The sequence below is a fragment of the Leptodactylus fuscus genome, chromosome 3 (genome assembly GCF_031893055.1).
Source record: "Leptodactylus fuscus isolate aLepFus1 chromosome 3, aLepFus1.hap2, whole genome shotgun sequence".
Classification (NCBI taxonomy): domain Eukaryota; kingdom Metazoa; phylum Chordata; class Amphibia; order Anura; family Leptodactylidae; genus Leptodactylus; species Leptodactylus fuscus.
Genome location: NC_134267.1, coordinates 58,524,564 through 58,541,752, shown reverse-complemented (window position 1 = coordinate 58,541,752; position 17,189 = coordinate 58,524,564). Strand labels below are relative to the sequence as shown.

The 17,189-nt window shown below is 45.6% G+C and overlaps 1 protein-coding gene across 4 annotated transcripts in view; it reads right to left on the bottom strand.

Moving 5' to 3' along the window:
• The window catches only part of STXBP5 (syntaxin binding protein 5), a 338,787-nt gene that overhangs the window by 164,906 nt on the left and 156,692 nt on the right, over window positions 1–17,189 (bottom strand). For all 4 annotated transcript variants that reach the window (XM_075267641.1, XM_075267643.1, XM_075267642.1 and 1 more), the window contains exon 6: window positions 5,378–5,441. In XM_075267641.1, coding sequence (XP_075123742.1) covers window positions 5,378–5,441 — 64 coding nt within the window. The remainder of the gene's footprint in view (window positions 1–5,377; window positions 5,442–17,189) is intronic.

Below are 17,189 nucleotides of genomic sequence, written 5' to 3'. Positions count from 1 at the left end.
TGTGCTGGCGATGCACTCCAGAGGACGAGCCAGGACACCACTTCATCTGCCTCCGCCACTTTGTTGACTTCTACCTCATCCTCCCCTGGTCCTGTCTTATCTCCTTCTCCTGCACCATCAAAGGCACCATCAGGGGTTTCTTTACAACAACCCACCATCTCTCAGACATTGGAGCGGCGGCAGAAATACACTGCTAACCACCCACACGCGCAAGCCTTGAACGCCAACATCGCTAAACTGCTGGCCCAGGAGATGTTGGCGTTCCGGCTTGTTGAAACTCCCGCCTTCCTGGACCTGATGGCAACTGCGGCACCTCGCTATGCCGTCCCTAGCCGTCACTACTTCTCCCGGTGTGCCGTCCCCGCCTTGCACCAGCACGTGTCACTCAACATCAGGCGGGCCCTTAGTTCCGCGCTTTGCACAAAGGTCCACTTGACCACCGACGCGTGGACAAGTGCATGCGGACAGGGACGCTACATTTCACTGACGGCACACTGGGTGAATGTAGTTGAGGCTGGGACTGCTTCCCAAACTGGCCCGGTGTACCTCGTCTCCCCGCCTAACATTCCTGGCAGGGACACGAGAAGAACACCCCCCTCCTCCTCCTCCTCCTCTACCGCCTCCTCCTCCGCCACCGCCTCCTCCTCCGCCACCGCCTCCTCCTCCGCTGTTAGATTGACCCCAGCTACGAGTTGGAAACGTTGCAGCACTGGCGTTGGTAGACGTCAGCAGGCTGTGCTGAAGCTGATCAGCTTGGGGGACAGACAGCACACTGCCTCCGAGGTGAGGGATGCCCTCCTCGATGAGACGGCAATATGGTTTGAGCCGCTGCACCTGGGCCCAGGCATGGTCGTTTGTGATAACGGCCGGAACCTGGTAGCAGCTCTGGAGCTTGCCGGACTCTAACATGTTCCATGCCTGGCCCACGTCTTCAACCTAGTGGTGCAACGTTTCCTAAAGAGCTACCCCAATGTTCCAGAGCTACTGGTGAAAGTGCGGCGCATGTGCGCCCACTTTCGCAAGTCGACAGTAGCCGCTGCTAGCTTAAAATCTCTCCAGCAACGCCTGCATGTGCCACAACACCGGCTTTTGTGCGACGTCCCCACACGCTGGAACTCAACGTTTCAGATGTTGAATAGAGTGGTTGAGCAGCAGAGACCTTTGATGGAATACCAGCTACAAAACCCTAGGGTGCCACAAAGTCAGCTGCCTCAGTTTCACATCCATGAGTGGCCATGGATGAGAGACCTTTGTGACATCCTACGGGTCTTTGAGGAGTCCACAAGGAGGGTGAGCTCTGAGGATGCGATGGTGAGCCTTACAATCCCGCTCTTGTGTGTTCTGAGAGAATCCCTGATTGACATCAGGGATAACTCAGATCACACAGAGGAGTTAGGGATAGCATCCGATCCGTCACAGCTGGAGAGTAGGTCCACACATCTGTCCGCTTCACTGCGTTTAATGGAGGAGGAGGAGGAGGAGGAGGAGGAGGAGGAGGAGGAGGAAGAAGAGTTGTCCGATGATGTGATGGTGATACAGGAGGCTTCCGGGCAACTTCGAATCGTCCCATTGTTGCAGCGCGGATGGGTAGACATGGAGGATGAGGAGGAAATGGAGATTGAACTTTCCGGTGGGGCCAGAGGAGTCATGCCAACTAACACTGTGGCAGACATGGCTGAGTTCATGTTGGGGTGCTTTACAACCGACAAGCGTATTGTCAAAATCATGGAGGACAACCAGTACTGGATCTTTGCTATCCTTGACCCCCGGTATAAAAACAACATCTCGTCTTTTATTCCGGTAGAGGGGAGGGCCAATCGCATCAATGCTTGCCACAGGCAATTGGTGCAGAATATGATGGAGATGTTTCCAGCATGTGACGTTGGCGGCAGGGAGGGCAGTTCCTCCAGTAGGCAACCAAGTTCTCACCGGTCCACACAAACGAGGGGCACACTGTCTAAGGTCTGGGACACCTTGATGGCACCCCCTCGCCAAAGTGCCGCCACGGAGGGTCCTAGTGTCACCAGGCGTGAGAAGTATAGGCGCATGTTGCGGGAATACCTTTCCGACCACAGCCCTGTCCTCTCCGACCCCTCTGCGCCCTACACGTATTGGGTGTCGAAGTTGGACCTGTGGCTTGAACTTGCCCTATATGCCTTGGAGGTGCTGTCCTGTCCTGCCGCCAGCGTCCTATCTGAGAGGGTGTTCAGTGCAGCCGGTGGCATCATCACTGACAAGCGCACCCGTCTGTCAGCTGAGAGTGCCGACCGGCTCACTTTGATAAAAATGAACCACCACTGGGTAGAGCCGTCATTTTTGTGCCCACCTGTGTAAAGCACCCCAACATGAAACTCCATGTCTGTACTCAACCTCTCCAATTCCTCCGCATCCTCATACTCATCCACCATAAGCGTTGCACAATTCTGCTAATACTAGGCTCCCTCCACCCTGATTTCCCCCAACTCTGCTGGTTAGAGGCTCCCTCCACCCTGATTTCCACCAACTCTGCTGGTTAGAGGCTCCCTCCACCATGAATTTGCCCAAACTGGGCTGTTTAGAGGCTCCCTCCACCATGAATTGGTCCAAACTGGGGTTTTTAGAGGCTCCCTCCACCATGAATTGGTCCAAACTGGGCTGTTTAGCAGCTCCCTCCACCATTAATTGGTCCAAACTGGGCTGGTTAGAGGCTCCCTCCACCATGAATTTGCCCAAACTGGGCTGTTTAGAGGCTCCCTCCACCATGAATTTGCCCAAACTGGGCTGGTTAGAGGCTCCCTCCACCATGAATTTCCCAAAACTTGGCTGTTTAGAGGCTCCCTCCACCATTAATTGGTCCAAACTTGGCTGGTTAGAGGCTCCCTCCACCATTAATTGGTCCAAACTGGGCTGGTTAGAGGCTCCCTCCACCATTAATTGGTCCAAACTGGGCTGTTTAGAGGCTCCCTCCACCATGAATTGGTCCAAACTGGGCTGGTTAGAGGCTCCCTCCACCATGAATTTGCCCAAACTGGGCTGTTTAGAGGCTCCCTCCACCATGAATTGGTCCAAACTGGGTTTTTTAGAGGCTCCCTCCACCATGAATTTGCCCACACTGGGCTGGTTAGAGGCTCCCTCCACCATGAATTTGCCCAAACTGGGCTGTTTAGAGGCTCCCTCCACCATGAATTTGCCCAAACTGGGCTGGTTAGAGGCTCCCTCCACCATGAATTGGTCCAAATTGGGGTTTTTAGAGGTTCCCTCCACCATGAATTGGTCCAAACTTGGCTGTTTAGAGGCTCCCTCCACCATTAATTGGTCCAAACTGGGCTGGTTAGAGGCTCCCTCCACCATGAATTGGTCCAAACTGGGTTTTTTAGAGGCTCCCTCCACCATGAATTGGTCCAAACTGGGGTTTTTAGAGGCTCCCTCCACCATGAATTGGTCCAAACTGGGCTGTTTAGCGGCTCCCTCCACCATTAATTGGTCCAAACTGGGCTGGTTAGAGGCTCCCTCCACCATGAATTTGCCCAAACTGGGCTGTTTAGAGGCTCCCTCCACCATGAATTTGCCCAAACTGGGCTGGTTAGAGGCTCCCTCCACCATGAATTGGTCCACACTGGGGTTTTTAGAGGCTCCCTCCACCATGAATTGGTCCAAACTTGGCTGTTTAGAGGCTCCCTCCACCATTAATTGGTCCAAACTGGGCTGGTTAGAGGCTCCCTCCACCATGAATTGGTCCAAACTGGGTTTTTTAGAGGCTCCCTCCACCATGAATTTGCCCAAACTGGGCTGTTTAGAGGCTCCCTCCACCATGAATTGGTCCAAACTGGGCTGGTTAGAGGCTCCCTACACCATGAATTTCCCAAAACTTGGCTGTTTAGAGGCTCCCTCCACCATTAATTGGTCCAAACTGGGCTGGTTAGAGGCTCCCTCCACCATGAATTTGCCCAAACTGGGCTGTTTAGAGGCTCCCTCCACCATGAATTGGTCCAAACTGGGTTTTTTAGAGGCTCCCTCCACCATGAATTGGTCCAAACTGGGCTGTTTAGAGGCTCCCTCCACCATGAATTTGCCCAAACTGGGCTGGTTAGAGGCTCCCTCCACCATGAATTGGTCCAAACTGGGCTGGTTAGAGGCTCCCTCCACCATGAATTTGCCCAAACTGGGCTGTTTAGAGGCTCCCTCCACCATGAATTGGTCCAAACTGGGTTTTTTAGAGGCTCCCTCCACCATGAATTGGTCCAAACTGGGCTGTTTAGAGGCTCCCTCCACCATGAATTTGCCCAAACTGGGCTGGTTAGAGGCTCCCTCCACCATGAATTGGTCCAAACTGGGCTGGTTAGAGGCTCCCTCCACCATGAATTTGCCCAAACTGGGCTGTTTAGAGGCTCCCTCCACCATGAATTTGCCCAAACTGGGCTGTTTAGAGGCTCCCTCCACCATGAATTTGCCCAAACTGGGCTGGTTAGAGGCTCCCTCCACCATGACTTGGTCCAAACTGGGTTTTTTAGAGGCTCCCTCCACCATGAATTTGCCCAAATTGGGCTGGTTAGAGGCTCCCTCCACCATGAATTGGTCCAAACTGGGTTTTTTAGAGGCTCCCTCCACCATGAATTTGCCCAAACTGGGCTGGTTAGAGGCTCCCTCCACCATGAATTGGTCCAAACTGGGTTTTTTAGAGGCTCCCTCCACCATGAATTTGCCCACACTGGGCTGGTTAGAGGCTCCCTCCACCATGAATTGGTCCAAACTGGGTTTTTTAGAGGCTCCCTCCACCATGAATTTGCCCAAACTGGGCTGGTTAGAGGCTCCCTCCACCATGAATTGGTCCAAACTGGGTTTTTTAGAGGCTCCCTCCACCATGAATTTGCCCACACTGGGCTGGTTAGAGGCTCCCTCCACCATGAATTGGTCCAAACTCTGCTGGTTAGAGGCTCAATCCACCCTGATTTTCAAAACAAATGTTGGTGCCAACCTCAACTTACTACAAGGGCCAAATTCACTGCTGGTGACAAGCTCTCCTCACTGCAAGTGCCAAATACACATGTTTCAAGGTGTTTTCCTACTGTCAGAGAGGTGGTATTGAGTGTGTAAAGTGTGTAGTTGTTAGGCTGTGATGTTGGGGTAATAGAGGGTCTTTGGTGTGTTAGATGCCCCCAGACATGCTTCCCCTGCTGTCCCAGTGTCATTCCAGAGGTGTTGGCATCATTTCCTGGGGTGTCATAGTGGACTTGGTGACCCTCCAGACACGGATTTGGGTTTCCCCCTTAACGAGTATCTGTTCCCCATAGACTATAATGGGGTTCGAAACCCATTCGAACACACGAACATTGAGCGGCTGTTCGAATCGAATTTCGAACCTCGAACATTTTAGTGTTCGCTCATCTCTAATACCTACCTTTCCTTCATCCATTGGATTATCACTGATGTGGACAACTGGCCCTGGATGAGATTTGGATGACCTAGGAAAGAAAAGAAAAAAAAAAAACATGCGAAAGTAAGTAAAATTAAATATAGAAGCGTGCAATATATTCCTTTATTAAACTGGGAGTAACAAAATTTGTAATAAATATATTATGCATTGTGTCAATAGCTTGCCAAATGGCTTGAATACTATATCAGGCATCTTTAGTATAATAATCTTAGCAGACCCCAAGTCTCTTCTAAGACAAATTCACTCTGTTGGAAACCTTTATACTTATAATAATAAAATCAGGGCAAACTCTTGATCACTTCTGCATATTGAGCTAGACTGAAAATTATATGACAATTTCCTATACAGAGGGCAGAGGAAGTAGAGAGCTCCTCGGAGTAGAGAGATGTCTACACTACAGAGTGACAGTTCACTTTCACAACAACTGGGTTATCAGAAATTGCTATCCAGCCTTCTTCTGACAGAAAGAACTCATTGAAGTTTGTAGACTGACACACGTGTCTTTCTTCCTCCACCTCCTTTCTCCATAGACCACATTGTAAAGTAACAGTATCTACAGTGTATGGACCAAAATCACTCATATGCAGTAAAAACAGAAGTAGTTAAAGACATAAGTATTGGAATATACTGCAAAGTTTGTGCCCTTCACCTGAACTACTGATTTATAATACATAAAAGTTTTACACCAGCTACAATATGCAGATCCAACAGATTAGCCTAAAAACTAAAGCAATACAGTCATCATATGCACAAATGTATAACACGAGGTAAGTTTATGTCTTATGAATTGCATGATAAATACTTTGAGCACTCCAGGAAAATGTTCATCTTTTACTCTGAAATGTTGCATCAGCTAAATAGTTAAATATTACCAAGCGCTTTATTTCCAAATTCTCAGCCTCCGTTCCGGTCCTTCTGTTGCAGCAGGTGACCGCATTCTGACTCTGAATCATACAGCCATCTCTGGGTCTCTATATATTCCTATGTGATACTCATTGAGACTCTCATAGGAATGTACTGGAGGACTGACTTCTGCTCCTCTGACCACAGTCTAACATTCAGAAAGTTAGTGCAGATCCCATGGCATAAGGGAAGAACCAGAAGAGGGGGCTGAAAATTCAGGAATAAACCATTGGAGAGGATTTTTGACTCCACATCTATTTACCCAACCTGACATACAAACAAGAACATTTTCCCAGAATACTTTAAATTGTCTCCTCCGGTTCCAAAACCCCTCCCAAACCAAAAGAAGTGCAAGCATGACTTTTGTCTCTGCTGATTTCAGACAGAAACCTGACGGACCCCATTATAGTTATGGGTTTCCATGGGTAACAACTTTTAAGCTGATAGGGTTTCCATTTTTTGGGTCCACCAAGAGGACCCAAAGAACAGAAATCTGAAGGCTAGTATGAACCAAGCTCATAGCCATAGCCACACTCTGCGTCTCATAGAATCCCCATCCGATGCCGCTCCTATAGGCTAAGTTCACGCGCAAATACGCATGTGCATATTCCATTGAGGCTGCCGGCATCCTGTTGTGGCTATCCGCTCCAATTAGGTCCAAATGAATGGGCCTAGTCCGTAGGGTGCTGTCGAGAGGCGGACACTGCAGCTGATTCATCCGCGGAATCCGCCTGAAGAAAGGGCAGCTCTTTTCTTCTGCCCAAGTTAGTAATTGTTCTATGCAGGGGGAGAAGAAACATACCTTTGTGGTCAGAAACTGATGCAGAGAATCTTTTTATGGAACTGCAAATCCACCTGCAAGTGTATTGGGGTCGGGTCTGATTTGTCTACATACAGTTTCAAGTTGACATCTAGAGTCACTACCCAAAACCATCTCTTCAGCTGTGACTGACACTTTTAGCCCGACTGCTTCATGGCTGTCTGTAGGCCAATCGGACACACTGTGCCGCCCCCTGTACACCTTACTATCTGCACTTTGTTTCCTAGGTCTGTGGCCACAAAGTAAAGAGAATAAAGGTCTGTACACAGAACTATTGTTGGTTTAGGAAACACTTTGGACCTGACAAACTCCTTAAAGAGATGAATGTGCACTCAAAATAAAATTAAGTATTTCAGTCTAATAAAATTAATACGTTATACCTGATGCAAAATAAGGTACACAATTGGTTTTGTCTACACCGCAAGATCCAACATGGATTTAATATAATCATCATAGAGGAGAATCTCCCTCTTTAAGACTCCCCTCTATAAACCAAAGAGGAAAGCTGCCCCTAAATCAACTGAATGTCCACATGTAAGGCCTAGTTCACACGGGCACAGAATAGCGTATTTTGATCCCGATTTTGACGTGCATCAAAATCGGGACCATAATACACCTGCCGCTACTGTGAGTCGCAGCTTCCCGCTCTGGAGTAGGCACAAAATGAATGGGTCTAGTCAGGAGGGTGCTGCCGCAAGGCAGACGCTGCGACTCAATGAGCCGCGGAACCCGCCTGAAAAAAGGACAGCTCGCTTCTTTTTTCCATGAGTGGCATGTTGCCACTCATGGAAAAAAGATCACTAGCGGTCTCCATGGACCACCATTGTGAAGGGGCGGAATATGACATGGATTCTGTGCCAAATATGCCCCCTCTGTCCCCGTGTGAACGAACTCTAATACAACCTAAGAGCAGACGCTGCTTGTATCAGGGATAACAACTGATAGCCAGGGGATACAGAAGTGGGAAGGGAGTATATTTTGTCCTCAGGCATGGCCTAATATGTGCCTGGGTATAATAGTGGTATCCCAATGCAGAATATGTTAAACTATTATTATTATTATTATTATTATTATTATTATTAGATAAAAAAAAAATCCCCCAATGGGATAAAAGTTATTCAAGTTGCTAAAACAGTGAAAGATATGAATGAATGTAAGCCTTAAATAATTCTATGTATTCTGTATCGCATAATACGGACTTGTAGAATAGAGTACTGATGAGAGAACAATGCTGGTTTATTGATGGGTGACCTGTCCCCCTCTCCTTTTGGAGTGAGTCTTTGGGCTTGGGATTGCACCCCCTTTCTTCTTCTCTCTCCCCCATCCTGTATCACTTGTCTGTTTTGTTGACGTGGTGCAGGATAATCCAGATCAGTCTCACACTGACCCAATACTAATGAACTATCCTAAGGACCTAAGGATAAGATAGAATCTTTAATATAGAGGAATGGCTTGGGGTGGACTCTAGGCAGTCCACTGTTAGGAGAGTGCTTGCTCAAGCTTACGTATACAAACTGCAGGCAGTCAAGCAAGCACTTTCACAACAAAAGGGAGGTGGAGAGACAAGTAACATTTCTCTTCCTGTTCGGATACATGTGAAAAGGTAGAAATGGAATTACTTGGAAAACCACCTGTGGTTATGGAAACAAGAACTACTAATGGTAACACAGAAACAAGGTATCATAAAACAAGGTTTACTATACACAAGCACAACGAGCATAAGGCAATAATAATCACAATAAAACTCATGTTACAGTAATAGTCAACTTGGGTCATAGGGCAATGAAAATGTACGGCAATAATAAATGTAAAAGGGAGTTTTAGAGCAGAGTCACCAGTTATAAGTGAAAGTATGGTAGGGCAGCTCACATAGATTGAACAGATTCCTTTTGTATACTGGTCCAATACTGAGAGATTCAGATTTATAAATATATACAAATAAGTCGACAAGTGTTTCTTGGGGTGTTCCCACAGGTTCAATTGCCCTGGTTCTCATCAAAGCCCCCTCTCTCAACACGTGATCACAAGTTTCTCCGAATACTGGATATATTACACACTTCCAATATGCAGGCGGTAGCATTAACCAGCAAGCACTTCAGACCACCTTACCCTCTTCACTTACTACTGACTGGTCTAAGTTTTAGGCTGTAACAATAAATCAGAAATAATAAATGTGGTCCAATATATTTTGTGAAGTTTTGTCTAATAGGAGAGTGGACCTATCCACCAAATACATTGCCCTTACATAAAGTCACACAGACTGACCGCAAAACTGCTTTAATGGTACTTCTAGTTGACAAGGTTAGACATGTCTTTTGGCATCATATGACTAATATAGCATGGGTGACACATGACTAATATAGCACTCATCCTTTGCTTTTCCCCACGTTCCTTTATATCCCATTGCTTATCATGGTGACATACTCCACATCAATGCCTACCCTCAGTGGAGCTCATTACTTGTACTGTACACGGGAGGACTAATTCCATGTATGTCATCACATTTGCTGAGCATGGAAGAAAGAAAAAACAACAACAAAAAACCTACAAACCTAGGCAGAACATGACGTAGATGTTGCCTCTGGACATATCTGAACTCAGCGACGCAAGGTATCAGAGTGCTAACCACTGAGCCACCCACCTACTTTGGGTTGTACAAACTCTACAATGTATTTATTTTTTCCAAATGTACAGTATGTTTAGTTCATTACAGCGGACATACTGTAGGTCTCACATATGACTCATTTAATCCCATTGAAATGACTCCCTCAATGAGAATAGCCTGCTGCCTCTAGACCTATTTATACAGCGAGGCATTAAAGATATCTGCAGTATAGCTTATTGTAAGTTAATGAGCTCCTTGGATTGCTGACGCATTTCAGGCAGAGCCTGTCAATATAATAATATTCTCTTCATGTTCTGTCTCATATTAGTTGCTGTTGAGTCAAGCAAAAATAAGCATGTTTGCCCTATCTGTTTAGCCCGCCATTTCCTGTTTGTCATTGTCACAACACATTCTGCTTTCCTGACAGACACCGCTGGATATGTATCACTTGGTCATCTATTTCTGTTAAAGAAAAGCTTGCCAAGCAACAACAGAACGGTTGTAGCAACTCACAGAATGACTGGAGGGCAGTGCGGACGGAGCTTTTATTTTACTTCCAGAATGACACCATTTCTTTCAGATTTTACCATGGGTTACATTATCAGAAGACAATAATAATGTATTACAAAATCCTGCACTGACAGAAAATATAGGGGGCCTGATAAACACCATAAGGTGTATAGATTTAATATTGTAGAGGATTTCTGGGCTATTCATTCCAGCACCAAAAGGTAAAGGCCATTATAACAGGTAATGGAGAGACTAAAAGAGGAGATATCATGGAAAAAGATCATTCACTAAGGCAAATGCTAGAAGGAAAGCAGGAGAGCCAGAAGTACACGCCTGGTACAGATTATCTGATAGCTGCATGTAGGGAGGTGTACAACAGTACACAGTATGTATCACAATGACCATTACAAAGTATCCCATAGTACAGAAGGTAGAAAGCTAGAGCTTTTATTCCCTGCCTGCCAGCCACCACATACAGGAAGGCAGGCAAGACCATACTTGTTAGAAGACCCCTATATATACACACACCCCATATACAAATAGCTGATAACTGCATGCCAGGTTTAGCAGCAATGACTAAAATTAATCATATTAGACATTGGGTCTTGCCAAAAGAGGATGTAAACGTGCTTCCGTCCACTGTCCCACAAAAGGCTCTCAGAAGCTACTTTTGGATAGTGTACCTTTTGGTGAGAGATTGCCATCTGCTAGACATTAAAGGGGCTCCATCAGCAAAATAATGCTTTAAAAAGGCTATTCAGGCACCGGTAAAGTTATATTAAACTACCCCACGTTTTAAAATAAAACCCTAAAACAGAATATGTTCATCTTATCGAACGTGCACGGGGGGCAGGCATTCAGGGTCCAACATCATCTTCTGCCACAACTCCTCTTCCAGCGATGTCCTCAGGTCCCGTCTAACTCGCAAACTGACATTGATAAAAAAAATTTAAAAAAATGGCGCGGGTGCATGCGCAGTAGTACTAGCAGCATGTGGTGAAATGCACCACCATACACAATACTATGCCTCCACACCAAACCTTCTCTCATCATATTTCCAAGCTAGAGGACATTTATCGTCATTACAATTACTGGCATAAAGCTTCATTCGATTCCAACAACTCTTTCTTGTGCATAATTTTTGTGAATGAGTGTATAATACTAGAAAAATATTTTTACTAAAAGATCATATATTTTACAGCCTTGCTAAAAGAGTGGTCCCAAAATTTGGATTTTTAATAGAGATGAGCGAACAGTGTTCTATCGAACTCATGTTCGATCGGATATTAGGCTGTTCGGCATGTTCGAATCAAATCGAACACCGCGTGGTAAAGTGCGCCATTACTCGATTCCCCTCCCACCTTCCCTGGCGCCTTTTTTGCTCCAATAACAGCGCAGGGTAGGTGGGACAGGAACTACGACACCGGTGACGTTGAAAAAAGTAGGCAAAACCCATTGGCTGCCGAAAACATGTGACCTCTAATTTAAAAGAACAGCGACGCCCAGCTTCGCGTCATTCTGAGCTTGCAATTCACCGAGGACGGAGGTTTCCGTCCAGCTAGCTAGGGCTTAGATTCTGGGTAGGCAGGGACAGGCTAGGATAGGAAGGAGAAGACAACCACAACAGCTCTTATAAGAGCTAAATTCCAGGGAGAAGCTTGTCAGTGTAACGTGGCACTGACAGGCTCAATCGCCGCAACCCAGCTTTCCGCGGATCCTGAATGGAATACACTGTCAGTGTATTCCCGTATAGCCGATATATACCCCCGATACCCGTTCCAACGGTATGCCCCCCCACCTTCACCCCAGAAATACCCTGCAAGTCCCCTAGCAATAGAATTGGGGCTATATACACCCACTATTTTTCCTACTGCCATATAGTGCCATTGTCTCACTGGGAATTCAAAGAATATATTGGGCTTACATATAACTTCAATTCCAGGGAGAAGCTTGTCAGTGTAACGTGGCACTGACGGGCTCAATCGCCGCAACCCAGCTTTCCCAGGATCCTGAATGGAACACACTGACAGTGTATTCCCGTATACCCCATATATACACCCCAAATCCCCGTTCCAACGGTGTGCCCCCCTACCTTCACCTCAGAAATACCCTGCAAGTCCCCTAGCAATAGAATTGGGGCTATATACACCCACTATTTTTGCTACTGGTATATAGTGCCATTGTCTGACTGGGAATTCAAAGAATATATGGGGGTTACGTGCACCCACAATTTTTGCTACTGCTATACAGTGCCATTGTCTCACTGGGAATTCAAAGAATATATTGGGGTTATGTGCACCCACAATTTTTACTACTGGTATATAGTGCCATTGTCTGACTGGGAATTCAAAGAATATATGGGGGTTACGTGCACCCACAACTTTTGCTACTGCTATACAGTGCCATTGTCTCACTGGGAATTCAAAGATTATATTGAGGTTATGTGCACCCACAATTTTTGCTACTGCTATATACAGTCCTATGAAAAAGTTTGGGCACCCCTATTAATCTTAATCATTTTTAGTTCTAAATATTTTGGTATTTGCAACAGCCATTTCAGTTTAATATATCTAATAACTGATGGACACAGTAATATTTCAGGATTGAAATGAGGTTTATTGTACTAACAGAAAATGCGCAATATGCATTAAACCAAAATTTGACCGGTGCAAAAATATGGGCACCTCAACAGAAAAGTGACATTAATATTTAGTACATCCTCCTTTTGCAAAGATAACAGCCTCTAGTCGCTTCCTGTAGCTTTTAATCAGTTCCTGGATCCTGGATGAAGGTATTTTGGACCATTTCTTTCTACAAAACAATTCAAGTTCAGTTAAGTTTGATGGTCGCCGAACATGGACAGCCCGCTCTCAAATGATCTGAAAACAAAGATTGTTCAACATAGTTGTTCAGGGGAAGGATACAAAACGTTGTCTCAGAGATTTAACCTGTCAGTTTCCACTGTGAGGAACATAGTAAGGAAATGGAAGACCACAGGGACAGTTCTTGTTAAGCCCAGAAGTGGCAGGCCAAGAAAAATATCAGAAAGGCAGAGAAGAAGAATGGTGAGAACAGTCAAGGACAATCCACAGACCACCTCCAAAGAGCTGCAGCATCATCTTGCTGCAGATGGTGTCACTGTGCATCGGTAACAATATAGCGCACTTTGCACAAGGAGAAGCTGTATGGGAGAGTGATGAGAAAGAAGCCGTTTTTGCACGTACGCCACAAATAGAGTTGCCTGAGGTATGCAAAAGCACATTTGGAGAAGCCAACTTCATTTTGGAAACAAAGATTGAGTTGTTTGGTTATAAAAAAAAGGCGTTATGCATGGCGTCCAAAAAGAAACAGCATTCCAAGAAAAACACTTGCTACCCACTGTAAAATTTGGTGGAGATTCCATCATGCTTTGGGGCTGTGTGGCCAATGCCAGCACCGGGAATCTTGTTAAAGTTGAGGGTCGCATGGATTCCACTCAGTATCAGCAGATTCTTGAGAATAATGTTCAAGAATCAGTGACGAAGTTGAAGTTACGCCGGGGATGGATATTTCAGCAAGACAATGATCCAAAACACTGCTCCAAATCAACTCAGGCATTCATGCAGAGGAACAATTACAATGTTCTGGAATGGCCACCCAGTCCCCAGACCTGAATATCATTGAACATCTGTGGGATGATTTGAAGCGGGCTGTCCATGCTCGGCGACCATCTAACTTAACTGAACTTGAATTGTTTGTCCAAAATACCTTTATCCAGGATCTGATTATAAGCTACAGGAAGCGACTAGAGGCTGTTATCTTTGCAAAAGGAGGATCTACTAAATATTAATGTCACTTTTCTGTTGAGGTGCCCATACTTTTGCACCGGTCAAATTTTGGTTTAATGCATATTGCACATTTTCTGTTAGTACAATAAACCTCATTTCAATCCTGAAATATTACTGTGTCCATCAGTTATTAGATATATCAAACTGAAATGGCTGTTGCAAATACCAAAATATTTAGAACTAAAAATGATTAAGATTAATAGGGGTGCCCAAACTTTTTCATAGGACTGTAGTGCCAGTTTCTGACTAGTAATTCAAAGAATATATTGGGGTTACGTGCACCCACAATTTTTGCTACTGGTATATAGTGCCATTGTCTGACTGGGAATTCAAAGAATATATGGGGGTTACGTGCACCCACAATTTTTGCTACTGCTATACAGTGCCATTGTCTCACTGGGAATTCAAAGAATATATTGGGGTTATGTGCACCCACAATTTTTACTACTGGTATATAGTGCCATTGTCTGACTGGGAATTCAAAGAATATATTGCGGTTACGTGCACCCACAATTTTTGCTACTGGTATATAGTGCCATTGTCTGACTGGGAATTCAAAGAATATATGGGGGTTACGTGCACCCACAATTTTTGCTACTGCTATACAGTGCCATTGTCTCACTGGGAATTCAAAGAATATATTGGGGTTATGTGCACCCACAATTTTTACTACTGGTATACAGTGCCATTGTCTGACTGGGAATTCAAAAAATATATGGGGGTTACGTGCACCCACAATTTTTGCTACTGCTATACAGTGCCATTGTCTCACTGGGAATTCAAAGAATATATGGGGGTTATGTGCACCCACAATTTTTGCTACTGCTATACAGTGCCATTGTCTCACTGGGAATTCAAAGAATATATTGGGGTTATGTGCACCCACAATTTTTACTACTGGTATATAGTGCCATTGTCTGACTGGGAATTCAAAGAATATATGGGGGTTACGTGCACCCACAATTTTTGCTACTGGTAGATAGTGCCATTGTCTCACTGGGAATTGAAAGAATATATGGGGGTTATGTGCACCCACAATTTTTGCTACTGGTAGATAGTGCCATTGTCTGACTGGGAATTCAAAGAATATATGGGGGTTACGTGCACCCACAATTTTTACTACTGGTATACAGTGCCATTGTCTGACTGGGAATTCAAAGAATATATGGGGGTTACGTGCACCCACAATTTTTGCTACTGCTATACAGTGCCATTGTCTCACTGGGAATTCAAAGAATATATTGGGGTTATGTGCACCCACAATTTTTACTACTGGTATACAGTGTCATTGTCTGACTGGGAATTCAAAGAATATATGGGGGTTACGTGCACCCACAATTTTTGCTACTGGTAGATAGTGCCATTGTCTCACTGGGAATTGAAAGAATATATGGGGGTTATGTGCACCCACAATTTTTGCTACTGGTAGATAGTGCCATTGTCTGACTGGGAATTCAAAGAATATATGGGGGTTACGTGCACCCACAATTTTTGCTACTGCTATACAGTGCCATTGTCTCACTGGGAATTCCACAAATAATTTGGGGATTCATTCACCCTACATCTCAGGCTCTTGCCATATTCACCCAGGTTGTCAGTGCTGCACCAGCTCGTTCCCAGACAGCTCGGCCCGAAAAACACGTTACCTATATAGAGGATTTGGACAATGAAGACAACATGTTCTAAATCTAATGTCTGCACCTTCTCCAGAATTAAAATAAAGGCAGCGTTTAACTTTCAAATAGCACTGCACAAAGGAAGAGCTTATCAGCTTGTCTCATGACATGCTACTGAAAAGTGTCATTTGTGTATCTTAATGTAAATATAGTTGTATAAGCTTTTTGGGTTTTAGGCACTGCCAAGTTATTTATTACCACCCGCTCCCTTATAATGATGATGACGCCAAAGTCACTGTGGGTGTTCAGAGCTCACAGCTTTGGTTGACATTTGTCTTGCTCTCTGTCGGTACCAGCTGTCTTTTTGGATACCATAAAGTTATGTTGACTTTATTAACAGCTATAGAAGCTTTAGCCAGGTTGTGACGGTGTGTAACCATAACAACACTAAGTGGGATACACATTAATAGTCAGTCTATGTACGCTAAACGTATCACTGAAGTAATTTTTTTTCCCTCTCCCCTAATATAAGAAAGGAACAGACATTAGACCTAGACCGGGGTTCGAGGCTTGTAAAAATCCAGTATTATTTGTTCTTCATGATGTGAAATATGTGTTGAAAAGCAACCCAAGATGAAGTCAGCCATGTGTGCCAGTGTGTTACTTGGCATGCCTTTGCTGGCCCCAACTGTAAGGGTCACTCTCCATTTCCTCCATTTTCCACTCCCCTTCACACCATTTGTGGTGAAGCAATGGGATGCACTGAAGTGCACCCTCTAGCCTCGTGTGGGACAGGGACATCAGATGCCACTCCAACCCCCTCGTCTTCCTCCGCCAGCCAACGGTGCGAAGATGAGAGGAGTGTGCTCTGAATGTTTTCTGCCTAGCAGAGGCTAGTTCTCACTTACGAAAATGGCCCCACTTTGACCCGTATATCAGGCACAATGGTGTAGGTTTCAAAGAAACATGGCACCAACAAGTTGGAAAACGTGGGCCATGCGTGGACCGTGTTTGAGTCTGGCAAGCTCCAGATCTGCTACCAGGTTCCAGCCATTATCACAGGCGCAAAAATGCCAGGCCCCAGGTGTAGCAGGGAAAAAAAAATGCCATCTCAGCCAGGATGGCATCCCTGACCTCGGAGGCACTGTGCTGTCTGTCCCCCAAGCTGATCAGTTTCAGCACGGCCTGCTGACATCTCCCCATGCCAGTGTTACAGTGTTTTCCGCTAGTAGCTGGGGTGGAGGTTGCAGCATCGTAGGGTTTCAGTCTACTCCTGCCATGAATTTTGGCCTGGGAGAGGAGATAGGCCACCCCAGTTTGCACCCGGGGAACAGACTCCACCACATTCACCCTGCCTGTCATTAAAGATAAGCACTGCAGCATCCCTGACCACAGGCGCTTGTCCATGTGTCGGTGGTCAAGTGGACCTTGCAGCAAAGCGCAGAGCTCTGGGCCCGACTGATGTTATGGGACACATGCAGGCGCAAGGCAGGGA